The sequence below is a fragment of the Populus alba genome, chromosome 10, assembly GCF_005239225.2.
Source record: "Populus alba chromosome 10, ASM523922v2, whole genome shotgun sequence".
NCBI classification, from domain to species: Eukaryota; Viridiplantae; Streptophyta; class Magnoliopsida; order Malpighiales; family Salicaceae; genus Populus; species Populus alba.
Window position 1 is genome coordinate 16,062,220 of NC_133293.1, and position 17,943 is coordinate 16,080,162.

Here is a 17,943-nt window from a genome sequence, read left to right on the forward strand (position 1 = left end):
AAAAATACACGGGTGAAAATACGAAAATGTGTGAAGGAGAGTGGATCAATTTAGAAATAAAACCGAAAATACGAGATTATCTGTGGCGTGTGTTTGACTTTTCAACTATCATAAATATTTAATCTTCCACCCGTTACTCAGCCTTTTCACCATAATTGCGATACCCGGCCCACCAACCACACTTGGCGAAGGTTTATGGTCGCCGGGTTATCGACTCAACCCTCAAGTCTCTGAGTCAACCCACTGGATTCCGTTGGATCGAACACGATTGAATGTTCAATCTCTCCTTGGTTCCAGTATTTTTCAATTCACACTGCCGCGAATACCTGCTCGGCAATGAATCGCTAGCAGTCAAGACAACAACTAGAGAATATCCAGGGAGAGAGATCAGACTCTATTGTCGGCTCTTATAAATTACAAAATAAAACTAGTGGGGGACGCTGAAAAAGAGAACTGTTCTAGCTGATAAAGAATAAACATGGACATATATTTTGGAAGCGAGATAGAAAAAAAATTGGCAGTCATTATTTAAAATTAAGCCTGGGATTGGAAACGCAGTTCAATGGCATTTTATAAAAAAAATATTATTATTTATTTTGATAAGTCGATGTTAAAAATAAATTTTTAAAAATATCATTTAATATATTTATATAAAAAAAACCTTTAAAAAATAACTATTACCTCAAATCTCAAACACCCCTTTAAGTAAAACATATTTGGCTTCTAATGGAGCGGAATCGTTAAGATAATTTTGGCAGTCATTGTTAATTAAGACATGGCTTGGAAACGAATCCAAATGATGTTTTACATAAATTTATTTTTTTATATTTTTTATACCGATATTTAAAATAATTTTTTTAAAATAAAAAATATTTTTTTAATATATTTTTTAATAATTTTTTTTTTATAAAAAACAATCACTATTTAACTCTCAATATCCTTTATATAGGCATGATTTGCTTCTGACAGAGCAGTATCGTCAAGAAAATAGAGCTATCGAGGAATTTAAATTAAATAGACGAATATCCTTTATATAGAATATAAACATGATTTGCTTCTAACGGAGCAGGATCGTCAAGAAAATGGAGCTGTCAAGAAATTTAAATTAAATAGACAAATCGCCTTTTGTACCAGCTTAAAGTCAAGCATATGGACCCTGTCAGTTGCCCGAGGTCCTTAGCTATTGAGTTTTGCTTCTTTTGTGTAGGAGAGCACATTCCAACAAGAAGAAAAGTAAAACTTCCTTGAAAAGAGATGCTAACTAAAGCTACTACTCCAGAGGATGAAGGGGAATCAAGGTCGAGATTTTATGTTTTGAGAATTTCTAGGGACCTGATTGATAATTTGTCGAGGATTTCATAATGCATCTCTATGTTTTAAAGATCAGAGAACGACCTGACGGTAAAAAGTGTCCTTGGAGTTTGAGTTTAATTAAAAGAAAAGGGTTTTTTTTTTTCTCTTCCAAATGAATCAAGTAAAGTAAATCGGATTTAAATGGATCGATAATTTGAACGGTCCAATTATTGATATAATCCAGGTTTAAATTTGGGTTACTAATTCCTATAGTATTTTTCTGCTGCAATCAAATTGGGCCGGTAATATAGTCCTTTACTGATTATGTATTTCTTGGTGGTGTTTAAACATTAAGAGTACAGGATTACGGGCAACAACCATTAATTAAATATATTAGGAGGTGGAGCCAATGCCTTGAGGGAACTTTTTCGAGTTAAATCACGATTGAAGCTCAAAATTACGAGCTTAAATCTCAGATTAGTAGCAATTTTTTGTCCCAGAAAGAATAACAACAATTTAGCCAAGAACATGTCAGCGGGTCCTGTGTGCAACCTTTCTGGATGCTCCTCGTTGCAGGCTATCTCTCGTTCAAGGCGCAGATTGTTTTCTCTCTCAGCTATGCATATTTTGTTTGTGTGCGAATTGTTGAGAGATGAAAGTAATCCCTCAACTTGGAAGATGAGCTATATGAGCTGACAAGCAACATGTTCATAACACTAAATTTTAATTGTTTACAGGTTAAAAGAGAGAAACATCGAGGCATGATTTGATTGCAGCAGGAAAGGCATTTGGCAGTCTAGTGTACTGTTTTGTACTGTTTGATACTATATTTAATTTTTTAATTTTTTTAAAGTGTATTTTGTTTTAAAATATATCAAATTAATATTTTTTTTATTTTTAATATCACTATATCAAAATAATAAAAAATATAAAACTTAACTTGAAAAAAAAACAATTCAAGATTTTTTAAGAGTTCAGTTAGGTCACAAAAGCAAACAACCCTTGAACGAATATTTTGATGGTTTTCAACATGGTTGCTGGATTGGCTTGGGATTTGATTGGAAAAGTATTGGACTTTTATGTTTATAGGGCTGACTTGTGGGTTACTGTATCAATTTATGCCAATTATTTTTATTTTATTAAAATAATATTGTTTGGTTTTTTTTAATTTCTTGATGTAGTCTTGGTTGGGTTTAGTCTGGATTAATCAAATCAACTGAGTTATAGGTTAGCTCGTTGCAAATTAGGTTGATAATTTTTCTTTTTCAAATTAAAACATAGCATAAATAAGGTTTTGGATTACAAGTTTTATTAAGTGATCCAATGAGCTAAATAACATTGAATAATTACAGTTTACAAAGAAGATACGATGATTGTTTTTAACAGGGAGCGACGAATACCTTAAATATTGTGAGAAATTTTGTGATTTTTAAAGAGCAATTAGTGAAATTTTATTATTTATTTATTCGAATCTACTTTGAAGAAAAAAAATATATAAATACGAGATATAAATAACACGAATTCTATTCTCTTTTTTGTTTTTTTCTTATTCAAAATAGATCCCAAATAACTGCTAAGATGCCATTAATTATACCTTTTGCAGCTCAAGATTTTTCAAAGTTTTGCTAGGATCCATCAATGTTAATATTAGGCCATTAAAATAAATCAATTCCCCTTGAAATATATTGTTCATCTAAGCTCAAAATCATTATTCAATAGAACAGTGTAACAATGGTCTTGTCATTCGTGTAAAAAATAATTAAATTGACTTTAAGGGTAATGAAATATTTTCACAAGATCCACTATTTATTATTAAATTAACTAGAGATAAACAAATTCTTTCGTGTTTTAAAAACATATTCAAACGATCAAATACCATTCAAAGCAAAAACTTTTAAACTGACATCTAAGATTTTTTATTTTATTTTATCATACTAGTTTTATTACTACAATCAAATTGCCTAAAAAATAATTTAAAAATAAAAAACAACTAAAGCTTGTAACGCGCATGCTGCAAGTAAAATGTACTCATCTTAACGATATGGGCGACGTGTACCAGTGGCTAAAAATGCCCCACGCCTTTTCATTAGAATCCTTAAGGTGTTGGTTACACAGCTATTTAATTATCTATAAATGATTCAAACCGTCTGATTACTTATTGTTACTGCATGTTAGAGGACTGCGAGTGAAAGTTTTTGTCCTGCAGCATGACCTGTCAATCACTCACCGTTGATTTCAGGTATAGCTTTGTGGATTCATGGACCTTTATTTGATTACTTGAACTTTCACTTTAGTTAAGTTATGTTTGTTTTTATGTTTTAAAAATAATTTATTTTGTTTAATTTTTTTATATATTTTTAAAATATTTTGATATACTGATGTAAAATATAATTTTTTTAAAATATTATTTTTAATGTATTTATGTATAAAAAATATTTAAAAAACAATCAAAATTATATTTTCAAATACACCTTAAATTTTTAATTAAAAAATTAATTTCTAGTTGAAAAATCACCCTTTTTTTAAAAGAAAAGGTTCAAAATCACTGAAAATGATGTTACCAGATAAATCACGGAAAACTCAGTACATGCGTAGGTTTTACACTCTGTTCCAGTGAGAAAAATCCTGTAGGAATCCTCAGTGAGCTGTCAAGCACTGTCATATCCGCACACAGTAGAAGTAGTTCACAAAAACGAGAACAATCACAACATGAAAAATCTTGATAAATCCATGTGATACGAAGAAAAAGAGAGGCGATAAACAGTGTTATAAAAATAATTTAGCTACCATATAAATTATCCACAAAATCATAACATTGGATATAAATTATTTTTCTCTCTGTAGAAGCTCTGCTCTTTTGTCATCCTTCTATTTCCTCTTTCGGGAAGATCCAAAGGGCACATATTAGGGACAAGACAATTCCAGTTTGTTTTTAGGTTTTTAAATGTTTTTTAAAAATTTTAAATTTATTTTATTTTATTTTAAATTAATATTTTATTTTATTTTTAGATTATTTTAATATATTGATATTAAAAATATTTTTTTTAAAAAAAATATTATTTTAATATATTTTAAAATAAAAAATATTTTAAAAAATAATTTTAACCACCATACAATCATGCTTTACAAACCACTCAACGGGCTATGCCTAAACGCTATGATTGAGGATAAAATGGGTGTTTCCTAAAATAACTTAGCTGCTCCATAAATTACACTGCCAACCTGTATGCCTAGATGAAAAGGCTAAGATTCCATAGAGTGCCCGTACAAGTATCTTTCACGTAAACACAACGAAAGGCCCTTGCGGCGAAAATTCTCTACATAGATCCACTCTGTTTTTTATTTTAAAACACTAAAAAAAAAAAAAAAACCCCTCTCGAATTCCTGTGTCGATCTTCATCCACGAACTTCGGGCTTCGAGTCTCGAAGCGACCATCTCGTATATTTAGAAAAATGACAGAAATGCCATCAAATCTCGTTTTTCCTTTTTTTTACTAACGAGGCGGATAAGAATCGGCATACGTGAAGCTAGAGAGCATCCTGCTTTCTCCCGGTTTTTTCGAGAAAGGCCCCGAAAACTGTGCCCCTCCACCTCTACATTCACCGTATTTGTCTCTTTAAGGTAAATTTCGGAGCTTTTACACTGTGCGAGTGACCTCATCCAGAGTAAAGTGGTTCTGGATGCAACTAGGCATGGTCATTGGCCATCATCTGTTGTGTCAAACTATGGACCCCGTATTTTCAGACTGATACCAGGGGGCTGAATGGTCATGTCTGTTCATTTTAAAGTATTTTTTTTATTCATTCTCCTTACTGTATAATTTCTTGTTGGATAGAAATGCAAATTTTAATTCAATGGTCAACGAGAAAAGATAATTCACATGCCTCACCAAGAAGGTGAGGAATGCTCGATTCATATATGAGCAGAGTTTACCAAATCGCATGCACATGAAAAGAGATGCCTCGAGATGTGAATTGAGAGAATTTTTTTTTAAGCTTTATATATATATATATATATATATAAACTTAGCTTGGGATATGAAAGATTTAGTTATTAATTTTAGGACTTCTCAAGACATAAACTGACTTTAACATTTACATTATAAAAACAAAAAAAAATGATTAAATATTATAGCATAAGTAATTTAAGACATCTTTGCTTTGTGGAGTTTTCAACGAATTTGTACTCTATTTCTGTTGATTTCTTGATAAATGCGAATTCGAATCCCAGCTTGCATCGACAAACTTGCAGTTCAATATATAATACCCTAAAAAATATAAATAAAGAATACGCCTTAAGTTGCACTTCTATCTTTGCCATTTCATTGCTAAAAAAAAAATCCTTGATATATTGAAAAACTAATAATTAGCTTTTAAAACAAAGGGAAATAATTAGTTTATTTTTTAAAATCAAAATTAAAGTATTAATTCATAATTTACTTCATGAAACCTGATAAGTCTAAAAAAAAACCACCTTTCACCAGTTTCTTTTCTTTTCTTTTTTTACCAACAAAGTGAATATGTTTTATTAAAAAAGAGGACCAAGCCCAATATTACATGCATGGAGGCTGGATCGAGGCCCTACAGGTAAAAAAGGAAGAAGCTAATTACATGTTTTTTTTTTCCCGCAAGTTTTTTGCTAGAGACTCGGAAGAAAAATTAAGTAGAAACCGAGCGACAAGAATAATATACTCGAAGGAAAAAGAAGAAAATACACGCAAAAAGTAGAATTTATTTCAACAAAAAAATATAAAAGAGCAAATGACGAGTCATGGGAATTAAATCTTTCTTATTGAGTTTACTTTACCATGTACCAATAACCACACAAACCAAAATAAAAACAATAAAGTTAACTATGTGGTTTACTACCAAGAATTTGAGATTAAAATATTTATTTATTTATAATTTGAGATTCGAGCCCTATAATTATTAATATTAATAACCACTAAAAACTTATTTAATTATTAATTTCAAAACCTATAAAACTTAATTAAGATACATATATACTAACCAGATATCTCCTCATAAAGAATAATAACAATAATAAAAAACAAATTAAGTCCAAACAGCCACGAAGAGGTCCATAAAATTGCAGCACAAGGACCACCGAAATATGGGCAAACCTCCTCGTATCTCTTTAAGGTGGGCTTGCAGTGCAAAAATTATAGAGTTACACCGTTACATGCTAGAACTAAATCAACTAATGATGTAACATGTTTAGTCGGTTTTTTTTTTTAAAAAAAAATCTTTAGGAAAAGACTACACGGTTTTGAGCCATTTTTGTGTGTGTAGCTTAAAGGCAGCTATGGTTGTGATTAGAGAGAAGAGTGACTGGTTAATTACCATGTCTTATAGAGGTTCTATTCTTTCTGTAACGGAATACATAAATAATTTATCAGTCCAATCATTAAAAAATTCCATATGTCTGTAGAAAATAAAAAATTCGATGTAATTTTTTTTTTAAATTTATCCCAGATAAAAAATCGATGTAAATCGATCTTGGACTTTTTGCGAGAGAGCCATGTGGCTATCACTTTGTTTTTCTTAGAAAAAAAATAGTGTTTTATTTTTCTTCGAAAGGTTAAGCATCTCGCTCAAAAATCTGTGTTACGTGGTCAATATTTTTCATCTCAGCGGGTTTTAATGGAGCAAGTAGATGTTTGCTAACAATCGAGGGCTTTTTGAATGAATTTTTAAAATTTAAAGAATGTAGAGTTAAATTCATAAAGTTCCTTGTGCAAGGTTCAATTTGCTAATTTGATACAAATACTATATCTTGAGTTAAATCCTGAATGGCTATATAAAAAAAGAGAGCAATCGCTAGTGTTGTAAAAAAGAATGCTATATCCATTTTGAAAACAAACAAAAAAAGCCAAATATTGTTTAATCAAACAATATCCGGAAAAAACTAGCGATAAAATAAAATAAAAATATTACTGTAAAAAAAGAATTTATTATATAATTCAGAAAACTATAATTTTAGTCAAAAAAATATTTCAAATTCAGTGGTATTTAATAAAAAATTTCTCAAAATAATTTTCCACTGATCTATTTTGATGGACTGGAATAACAATTTAGAAAAAAAATCAAAATGAAAAAAATTAAAGAACAAAACAAGCCATGAATGAAAAAAAAGGAAAAAAAAAGATAAAATCACTATTATAACATATCTTGTTTTCACTGCGAGTTAGCAGTGACCGTACAGTAAAAAATCAGTAGATTTTTGCTGACTAGAAACTTAAAAAAAAAAAACGCTGGATCCATTTATTTTTATGATGCTATATAATATAATATACATTTTACTACGATCACCGATATAAAAATATTTAATTAATCCACATATTCCTATTTAATTAATCGACACACTCCACAGTTTTACTTCAAACCCGAAGTACAAAAGCCACCAACAGTGCAGAACACGCAAGTAGTAGAGGGGCACCCAGGCATGTGGTACAGGCTGGCAGGGAGCAATGATCGAGTAGAACGTGGTTAGTCATTTTGACGTCAGCAGAAATATTTTAAGTACAAAAACCTTGTACCTTTGGACAGTTACACGTCAACCGCTATCTGGGGCCACTGTCTTGTCAATATAGATATGTGTGTGTGTGTGTATATATATATATATATTCGTTTCTAATTGGAGAAACAAAAAGGCAATACAACTGAACTGCGAAAAATATATTGCGCAGTAGGACCCACTCAATCTACGATCCTCTTGGGTTTCAGAATCAGCTGCGAACGTGCCCATTTAACGTTAGGAGCAATAGCTATTGAAAGTAGGTGTGGTCGGTCACCTACACACGCAAGTGTTCCATCCCACACGTTTCGCGTTTTGTTTTTCTTTTTATAAATTGAATATAGTTTGTTTTTTTTAAATATTTTTTATTAAAAAATATATTAAAATAATTTTTTTATTTTTAAAATCAACATATTAAAATATTTAGAAATACTAAAAAAATAATTAAATTTAAATAAAAAATAAAAAAAATTAATTTTTTAAAATATTTTTAATTTATCTCATTATCATTGGTGGTTGACAGCAAGGACTGATCCCTTATCCCACCTTGGAGTACGATACAGCTCTAACCACAAAAAAAAAAAGAAAAAGAAAAAATTCCTGTCTCGTTGCAGTAGGCGCCGTATTAGAGCACATTCAATAAAAACCTTAATTTTAAATTGATTTAAATATACCTTCAGAAAAAAAAAAAAAAAACAAGGGCTTATGTGTAAAAAGTCCTTACAAGTTATCCACCTTTTTTTCCCCTTTTAAGAGCAAGACGAAAGAGATGATGATATTCGTCAGATAATAAATTCTATTATATTGAGGGTAATTTAGACATTTTAAATACGACAAACTTAGGCAATAAAACTAATATATTTAGAGAGACGCCTTTGTCCTTTTTGCGCTGCATTCACGAGGAAAAAATAAGACGAAACCTCAAATTAGTTTCCTAGTTATACAGTGACTCTCAATTAATTTTCTAAAATCCTATTTTTTAAAAGAAAATATCAAATGAGAAATCATAGATCGAATGACTTGGTCATAGTAAATTGGTATCATTAACATCAAACAAGGAGGGATTTTTTAAAAAGTTTTCCAAACTATATAAAATACTTGATTGAGGTCAAAACGACACAAAAGTTAGCGTAGGCATGCTCAGGCCTCAGGCCCACATCTTCATAAACGTAGAGTCACTGGGCAGAATTTATCTTATCAAGAAAGAGAGTCGGCCAATTAGAGGGCAATTCGAGAATCTCCGAGGGCCAAGCTTGATCAAAGCAACTGCTATGGGAATTGGGATAAATTACACGATTTGACCTCCATATGGAGGTTTTTGCTTCTGGGCACTTTCAACTGTTTCATTGACCATGTTCAAAGGAACCAGAGAGTAGTGTTTCAATGTTCCGTTTCATTCTTTTCATTACCGTGGGAAGATAGTCCATTCTCCCTGTCTTGCTCGTCTCCTCTCGAAGACGATAGGCAGAGATACCTTCTGCTTTCATCATACATGCATGTGTTATTACATCAAAAAAATAGATATAGTGGCAGTAAACTCATGTCTGGAAGTTCTAATTCTCTGGAAAAATGTCCTCTAACATCTGTTTAAGCATTCTATTAACAGATACATAAAAAAAACAAACCATTCACTTTGTTCCTATATGTCTTGCCTTAGACGAGAGGAGGATAAGTCCGATCGAGGAATTTCATGGTCATTATTTTTGCTACATATACTTACTCATTTTGTGACGCACCTGTCTACACTCCACTGTTATTAATTTGCTTTCTTTTTCCCTTATCTCGCATCTATTTGTTTCTAATTTATTCCCTTCATGAATAATTCAACTTGAGACATTGAGGGGTCGCTTTCAAGATCAATATATAAACAGATCCGTGATGCATTATACATACAATCAAGCATTTGACATCGATGACAAACCAATAAAAAATTGATCTGGTGGGTAGTTTCCAGCATGACTTAATAGGCATACCTCGCTGTCATATTCCTAATTTCCTATTATTCGCACCCAAATTCTTTCCACGTCTTCTCATGACCACCATTTGATCGATCAGACCATACAGCATGTTAATATTAAGGCAGCCTTAACAACTGATCATAGCTTCTTCACAAAGTCTCTATCTCGCTCGCATTAAAGTACAATCTTCTTACCGGCAGGCTTCACCTATGCAACAAAACCATGTTGAAGAAGGGAATTTCTAAAACTACAATTGTGTTCCTCGTGTTGATGGTATTCTTCTTCATTTCCCAGGTAAACCTCTCATTGCTCTCAAGATCAAATGTATCCGAGGCTTCTTCAATATCCAAGAGTAGACCAGGTATGAGTTACTCGATCCTTCAGTTAATAAGAAACTCTAGCTGTTCGTGCGTGTTATGATTTTTCTTATCAATTACAAACTCAGAAATCAAGTATCACGCTGGCCAGGTTATATACCTGCAGGTTAAATAGAGTTGACCTCCTGCAATACTTCGTCGACACCTAGCTAGTTTGGAACGATTTTCTTGTTTTTTGATTCTTGTCTAGTTTTAATTTCATATATATATGGATGTGTGTCATTAATGCAGTTAATTTCATTTTTTGATCTTGTATAGCTTTGTATTACTTGCGAAGATTTCACATATATAGTTGTAATTAATTCGTTGGTATTTCAGTCCCCCGAACAAAAACATAATTACCAGGCTGAAACAATTACTGCTTACGTGAGTCATCTCTGATAAAGGAACAGATCAAAAACTGAATATATAATTTGTTATCCAAATGGGTTTTCAGCTGATTCAATTTCATGTAGCCTCAGCTCTTTAAAAAAATCAATTCAAAATAATTAACGTGAGTAAACTCATAAAGAGTGTAATTCATCTATCATTTTCTAATAATTTAACAAGTAATTAGTGAGATCAGATCGTTAGTATAGTAGAAAATAGGAGATGCAAGTACGAGTGAGTCAAATTAGAATAGCGGTACAAATTGTTGCCAATTTATAAAACTATATTGTATTCGTTTTACAGGACTAATTGTAAGCGAGAAACGGGAAGAAAAGCCAGCAAGTTCATCCATCCATTCAGGTGTGTGTTAGAATCAGTAAAACTTAATTGGTCTAAATTGAATTTCAAGACCAAACTTATTTGATTTGGTGTATTCAACGCGATAAATTTGGTCTTAGTTCGTTTTAAATAATAGTTCATTTATTTCAGCCTGTTTTGATTTCCGAGAAACCAAAACAACGTGAAAGAATTGATTTTTTTTTTTTTAAGAATCCATTTATCATGATTTCCAAACATAAATATATGAACTCAAACCGCATAATCCGAGATCCAACATGTACAATCTATTCAGTTCTATTTGATTATTTTTTTTAATCTAGTTCAATTTAATAAAATCTTCCTATTAAAAATAAATAAAAATGATCATCTTTAAACAAAACGATTCATTTATTTCCCTCTTAATATCTTTTATTATATAGAAAAATAGGTCAACACTAAGAAGAAAATTTAGACATCACTTCTGGTTACAATGAGAAGGTGTATGAGAGTATAATAATTATTGTTTTTTAAAAGATATTTTATTTTAAAATATATTAAAATAAATTTTAATATTAGTATATTAAAATAATTTTAAATAAAAAAAATAAAGTCTTCATGATTCGCTTTTTAGAACACAGTTACAAACAACTAATTAACTTCAATTTTCATCGAGAACTTGATTAATTCACGCATCATTCGAAATATCTAAATGGGATAAAGTAGGTTTTGTAATTAATTAATATAGTAGATAGAAAGAAAATGCGAGTAAGAAATAGAATACTAATTAGCACCAAATGATTGTCAACAGTCAGCATTGTGTATCTGTTTTACAGGTATTGTAATAAACAAGACCCGAGAAGACAGGCCAGCACGGTCACCTCTCCATTCGATCTCAGAGGTCAAGAGACCAATCACATGCGATTGCTCTCACAATGACTATGATTTGTGGTTTATCAACGGTCCTGCGCTTTTGGATCCATCCACTTCAACATTCTTCACAACAGGCCCCACTATCTCGACCCCACCAGACTTCGCAGTAAAATTTCGTCCTTACCCTCGGAAGACGGATGAAAGGGCCAAGTCTAAAGTCAACGAACTAACACTCACCTCAGCTCCACCAAGATCCTCCTGTGGAATCACACATTCTAGTCCAGCCATAGTATTCAGCACGGGGGGGTACACAGGAAACTTCTACCATCAGTTCAATGATGGGCTCCTTGCTCTCTACATCACCGTCAACTCTCTCTCTCTAAATCGAGATGTCATCCTAACGGTCACCAATTGGAGTGATTGGTGGGCCCAGAAATATGCTCATCTCCTGCATCGATTCACCAAGCACCCCATCATCAACATGGACAATCAGACCAGGACACATTGCTTCCCATCAGCAATCGTAGGGCTAATGACGCACGGTCCCTTGTCTGTGGATCCCACGCAAACCAAGCAAAAAACACTCCTGGATTTCCATGCACTCCTAGAAAGTACATACAGTCCACCAGGTAAACATGTTTCAACGCTTGATAAATCGAAGGGAGCTAGGCCACAACTTGTTTTGGTGAACAGAAAAAATGGTGTTGGTCGTGAGATCCTGAATTTAAAAGAAGCTCTCAAGGCAATCGAAGAGGTGGGATTTAAAGCAATTGTGTTCGAGCCGAAACGAAATGGTGCAGTGGGTGACACATACAGGCTACTCCATGGAAGCCATGCAATGCTAGCAGTACACGGTGCTGCGATGACACATTTGTTGTTTCTCAGAGTAGGAATGGTGCTAGGTGAAATAGTGCCAATCGGAACAGATTGGCTTGCTAAGACATTTTACGAGAAGCCGGCTAGAGTTTTGGGATTGGAGTACATGAAATATAAGATTGAAGTCAATGAAAGTAGCCTGGCAGAAGAGTACGGGGCTAACGATTTGGTGCTAAGGAACCCTCCAGCTTTTGTTAACGGAGATTGGCCAAAAGCAAAGGTGTATATGAAGACCCAAAATGTGAAGCTTGACATGGTTAGGTTTAGGAAATACTTAAAGGAGGTTTTTGTGAAAGCCAAAAGATTCATGGACAAGGAAGGCTAGCTGTCGACTAGCAGCATCAACTAGCGCAAGCATGTTGATACCGATAAGTTTCTTCGTCAAATGAATGTTGATGTTGTCATTAACATTGTATATACAATTATCTATTCCATAATTCTTTAAAAGATCTATCTTCATACCTTCCCCTCTCCCCTGTTAGCTGGCGACACCGAATTTTGTCTTTAATTAACCTATACCAGTATTCAGTCCTGAACATATTATATAGCTTAATTAGCATCGATCACCTTTAATAATATGTGTGGGTTGGAGACAACCTCTCATGTGTGATTTGTAGCTAGTTTGGTGATACTTACCCGTTGTGATCGAGACAGTTCCTCTCTAGCCATTGAATACTCAATGATCGCTCGGTCCACTCAAAACAAAACTGAGAGAAGTTTCCTTTCTTGACTTGGTTAAAGAATCCCTGTCAGCATCCCCAGTTTGTCGTTTGGTAGAGCCTTCTAAAAACTAAGTGAAATAAGAGAAAAAAAGAAAGAAGGATGTTTGTTTTGGACAGTGGACCAAAATATGTATTACGGGCCAGACTGTCCAGGTCCATGGTCCAGTAGGCCAGTCCTAGCCCGCGATCTTCTAAGAAGAGTTGGATTTAAATACTGGACTTCACAAAATATGTATTACGCACTTAGCCAACGGAGCTGAAGGCCTGGTGGAATCCTCAAGGCCCGGTGTTTCCCCGCGGAGGACGGTAGGTCACTTCATTTTATTAGAGGATGACCTCCGAAACAATTCATCAGCCATCAATTTTCCTATGCTTAGGAATATAATTTTCTTCTCGTTTTTTTCCCTAATCGGAGGCTATAAAACTTTGAATCACGTACGTAATAAAGAAAACCATTCTCATTATATAGTAATAGAGCAAATTGAAGTTGTTAATATTTGAAATTACTGAAAGAAGAAAGTCATCAAATACACAATTGTTTGAGTGTTTACTAGTTTTTTTTTTCCATTTTACACAATTTTTTCCCCATTTCAAACCCATATATCAAGCCACTAATTTTTGGAGGAGTACCAGAAAAGAATGAAGAGGACCTTCAAACCCACCAACGTGGCACGCTCCTATGCTTGGTTGGAGCCAATTCATCTGTGACATTGCATGTACTCACGTTTACGCTGTCCCTGTGTTCCAACATTAAATTTGTTCCCTTCTTCAGATATAAGACAGGCGAGGTGCCATTTTCAGGTGAAACACATTACTAAATTACTAATACTCGGTAGGTGAATTTAGTGCACAATCTCATACTTATGATTGACTGTCCTATTCTGTCAAATCCCACCCTCAAATTTTCCTTTCATGCATGGATTCGAGTTAATTCTAACAGACACACCAATCCTATTATCAAGCCTTCAGAACTGACCACCGCCTTTCATCAACAAGATTCTTCCTCCGGTCACGACAGTAGACTGTTTCAATCAAGAAATCCAAGGGTTTGCGTTAGCAGCAAAATCTCAAGTCAGGTACTTATTAGTCTGTCCGATCTCATCTCCATTACTTTTATATGCTTAGACTACGTAGCAGTTGATAGACTACGTAGCAGTTTAGAAAATGGTCCAGGCAGCTTGCAAGAAATGAAGCATTTTCAAAACTCTCCCCTTATAATATTGACTCCCGATCCATATTTTTTCAAGACAGGAAATGGCGAGAGGGCAGATTTTGATTTCTTAAGGCCAAACATGTTGTCCTGAGCACAAGCTTGTAGCCAAGAAGCTCCTTGCACTCATAAACATATTAATAATCCGTGGAGCCTCACTGCAGATCATGGATAAAAGAAATTCAAAGATTGCAACAGTACTGTGCCTCGCATTCTTCGCGTACTTCTTTATATTACATGCCATTCACTTAAGATCAAATGTGCCTTATTTGTCCAAGGATATTCCAGGTATGCATCGAGTACAACTTCGAGTTTTTTTAATAGCTGTTATGTTTCTGTGGTAATTAAGAATGTTTACTCTCATCCTGGAGTTTTAATTTGAAATCTTGAGACTATTTCTAGAATAATTTTTAAATCTCTCTGAATGTATCAAACTGATGTACAAAGTACACTCTTAAGATCATAAAAAAGGTTGATCCGGATTGCTGCCTAAGTTGGAGATATCCTTCATTTCAAAAAATACATATAATTAAGTTATGTTATAATTGTTTGATAATAAGCTTGCCTACTAAATTTGACTCAACTTGATGAGTTGATTCAGAAAATTCATGATTTAGAGTTTAACTTGGATTAAGTTTCAATTTAAATAAAAAAAATATATTGATAATTGACATGGTCTTATCTAGTTCAAACCCGACTAAATTAATAACAAAAAATATTAAAAAATAAAATATTCAAGATTAATTGTTTTTTTATTATCAAAATATGGTTGATTGAAATTTTTCTCTTTTGTCTCTCGACATACATGGATTGAAATACAAGAAAAATAAAATTTTAGGATTAAAATGTCAAAATTAAAAACTACAAAGGACCAAAGATGTAAAAAAAAATATTTCAAAGACTATATACCTAATATTCTACATCTCATGAATGCACTATACCAATCAATAATGCTCGTGTAAGATAATAACAAGATGGTAAAATCTCTAGTTATTTTAGTGTTTTTTTTATATATATAATAAAAAGAAACTAATTTTAATCTTTAAACTCATCATCACTTAAAAAGGTTATGGACAACCACCGAAATTCTGAACTGAATATGTATGAGAAAATATTGGCGAGATGGCCAAGGGCATGTGCTCTCTAATTATAGTCATCGGTGTTTAAATTTATGCTAATCTGTATGAAAAGTAAATTTTATAAATAGTATTAGATAAATTCTTTATTTTCATGTTGTTTAATTTGGGCAAACTAGTGCAGGTCAATCCACGCATTGTTTGGGACATCCCTGTAATTTCTTGAGTTGTGCTTGCAGGAATTGAAGACTTCAACCGGAATAATGTTTTCCAGAAAGACCCAACACCTCCGTCTCCGCCACCACCGCTTTCTCGACCTCAACAAATCAGCTGCGACCGATCTCACCGATTCTACGATCTTTGCACAATCAACGGCCCAACTGTTCTGGACCCTGTAAACTCCACACTCTACCTTTCGGCCCCCACAAACTCAACAACCGTGGAGAAGATTAGGCCTTACCCAAGGAAGTGGGAAAAGCCGATAATGGCAGGAATACAAGAGTTCACTCTAATTTCAAACTCAAAAAGCCCATTATGTCAAGCACAGCACAACCTTCCGGCAATCGTATTCAGTGCGGAGGGTTACACTGGAAACTTCTTTCATGATTTCAACGATGGGTTCATCCCCCTCTTCATCACTGTTAATTCGGTTTTCCCCGACAATCAAGATTTCATCCTCGTGATATCACAAGCTCAGAATTGGTGGATTAGCAAGTATGGAGATTTGCTACACACTTATAGCAAGCACCCTGTTATAATTCCTGAAAACGAGACCTCCACCCATTGTTTCCCTTCTGCCATATTAGGCCTCATATCACATGGATCTATGACCATAAACCCTAAATTAATGCCAAATTCACAAGCGTTAACCCATTTTCGTGCCTTCTTAGATAAAGCCTATAACCATGGCCAAAATCATCCCTGGAAGTCCGATCCACCAAAACCGAGGGCACGACTGGTGCTGGCGACTCGAAACGGAGGTGTTGGGCGTGTGATTTCAAACCAAAACGAAGTGCAACATTTAGCTGAAGAAATTGGTTTTGATGTGATTATCTTTGAGCCTATACCTCAAACCCCGTTGCAACAAGCTTATGCACTGATAAACTCAGGTCATGCAATGGTTGGGGTACACGGTGCCGGACTCACGCATTCATTGTTTCTTCGGCCGGGCGTGGTATTCATGCAAGTGGTGCCGATAGGAGCTGATTGGCTGGCGGAGGTGTGCTTCGCAAAGTCAGCCAGGGCTATGGGATTAGAGTACTTGGAGTACCGGATTGGAGCGGAGGAGAGTAGTTTGATAGACAAGTACGGTAAGAATAGCTTACTGATAAAGGATCCGGCGACTTTCCGAGGTCAAAATTGGTCGAGTGCTATAATGGACATATATTTGAAGGAACAGAATGTAAAAATAGATTTGATTCGGTTCAGGGAATATCTGAAGGAAGCATATAAGAAGGCCAAAGAGTTCATGGAAAAAGAGGGGGCTAGCTAGTGACCATATTCTGGATATGTATGTTGTGCACCGAGGCTTCTAGAATAAAAGCTTATATATATATATATATATATTATATATATATATATATATCGTCTTCACATCTAATTATCCAAACTGGAAAAGATTTTCTTTTCCTAGCACCACGTACTTTCTTTCTCCAGGAAATAGCGGATACTTTGGATTGCAGAAAAATCAATCGTACAGATAATATATTATGTTATGAATAACATTATGGACATTATAAAACTGTAATTATATTTAATTTTTTTTTTTTAATCTCATTTTATGACCTTCTTAATTATGAGCTTTCATAATGACTTTATATACACACACACACAATTCCATTCCTATAGAAATTTTTTATTTTTCTCCACAGAACAATTAAAGTGCCTATTATAAGCCCCGTGCAAGAAAACATGTATGATTTATTATTATTACTGCTATTTTATACAAGGAAGACCTAATAATAAGTTTTGGGCTACAGTTCATCATTTCCTAATCCCAGTTCAATTAATCTGCAAGTGGAAATTTCCAATCTTAATCCCTTTAGGAACTAGGACATGTATGATGAAAATGTTACGGCGTGTAAGCTCTTTTTCAATTTTGTTTAACAGTCAAGAAAAAAAAATAATTATACCGTAGAGCAAGATGGAAACAGCAGGGATCAAGACAAATCCAAATGCTCCAGGAGCAGAAGTATCGTCCATCCTAGTTAAAAAAAATAATAATTTAAGAGCCTAGTCACACGAGTGTGCTGGAATAATTTTTTTTTTTTTTACAAAAATAAACTAAGATTATCAAATTAAAAACATATTAAACTAATTTTGAGAAGTATAATTAATCAAATTATAAATTTATTTTT

At 33.5% G+C, this 17,943-nt stretch overlaps 2 protein-coding genes across 2 annotated transcripts; both read left to right on the forward strand.

The window, feature by feature from the left end:
- Window positions 1-9,770: 9,770 nt before the first annotated feature.
- On the forward strand, window positions 9,771-13,124 carry LOC118042989 (xylan glycosyltransferase MUCI21). The gene is made up of 3 exons (XM_035050767.2): window positions 9,771-10,129; window positions 10,818-10,874; window positions 11,666-13,124. Exons 1-3 carry the CDS (start codon window positions 9,991-9,993, stop codon window positions 12,901-12,903), a joined length of 1,434 nt encoding a protein of 477 aa, XP_034906658.1. The 5' UTR covers window positions 9,771-9,990; the 3' UTR covers window positions 12,904-13,124.
- Window positions 13,125-15,632: 2,508 nt separating this feature from the next.
- Window positions 15,633-17,078, forward strand: LOC118043352 (xylan glycosyltransferase MUCI21). The gene is made up of 2 exons (XM_035051320.1): window positions 15,633-15,642; window positions 15,826-17,078. The coding sequence occupies exons 1-2, from the start codon at window positions 15,633-15,635 to the stop codon at window positions 17,076-17,078; spliced, it is 1,263 nt and encodes a 420-aa protein (XP_034907211.1).
- The last annotated feature ends 865 nt before the right edge of the window (window positions 17,079-17,943 follow it).

What these genes read in the sequence shown, in the direction of transcription:
- LOC118042989 (XM_035050767.2), top strand. Translation starts at nt 9,991, where the DNA reads ATGTTGAAGAAGGGAATTTCTAAAACTACAATTGTGTTCCTCGTGTTG. An exon ending in AATATCCAAGAGTAGACCAG is followed by an intron (nt 10,130 to 10,817) that starts GTATGAGTTACT and finishes TTCGTTTTACAG; the next exon opens with GACTAATTGTAAGCGAGAAA. An exon ending in AAGTTCATCCATCCATTCAG is followed by an intron (nt 10,875 to 11,665) that starts GTGTGTGTTAGA and finishes TCTGTTTTACAG; the next exon opens with GTATTGTAATAAACAAGACC.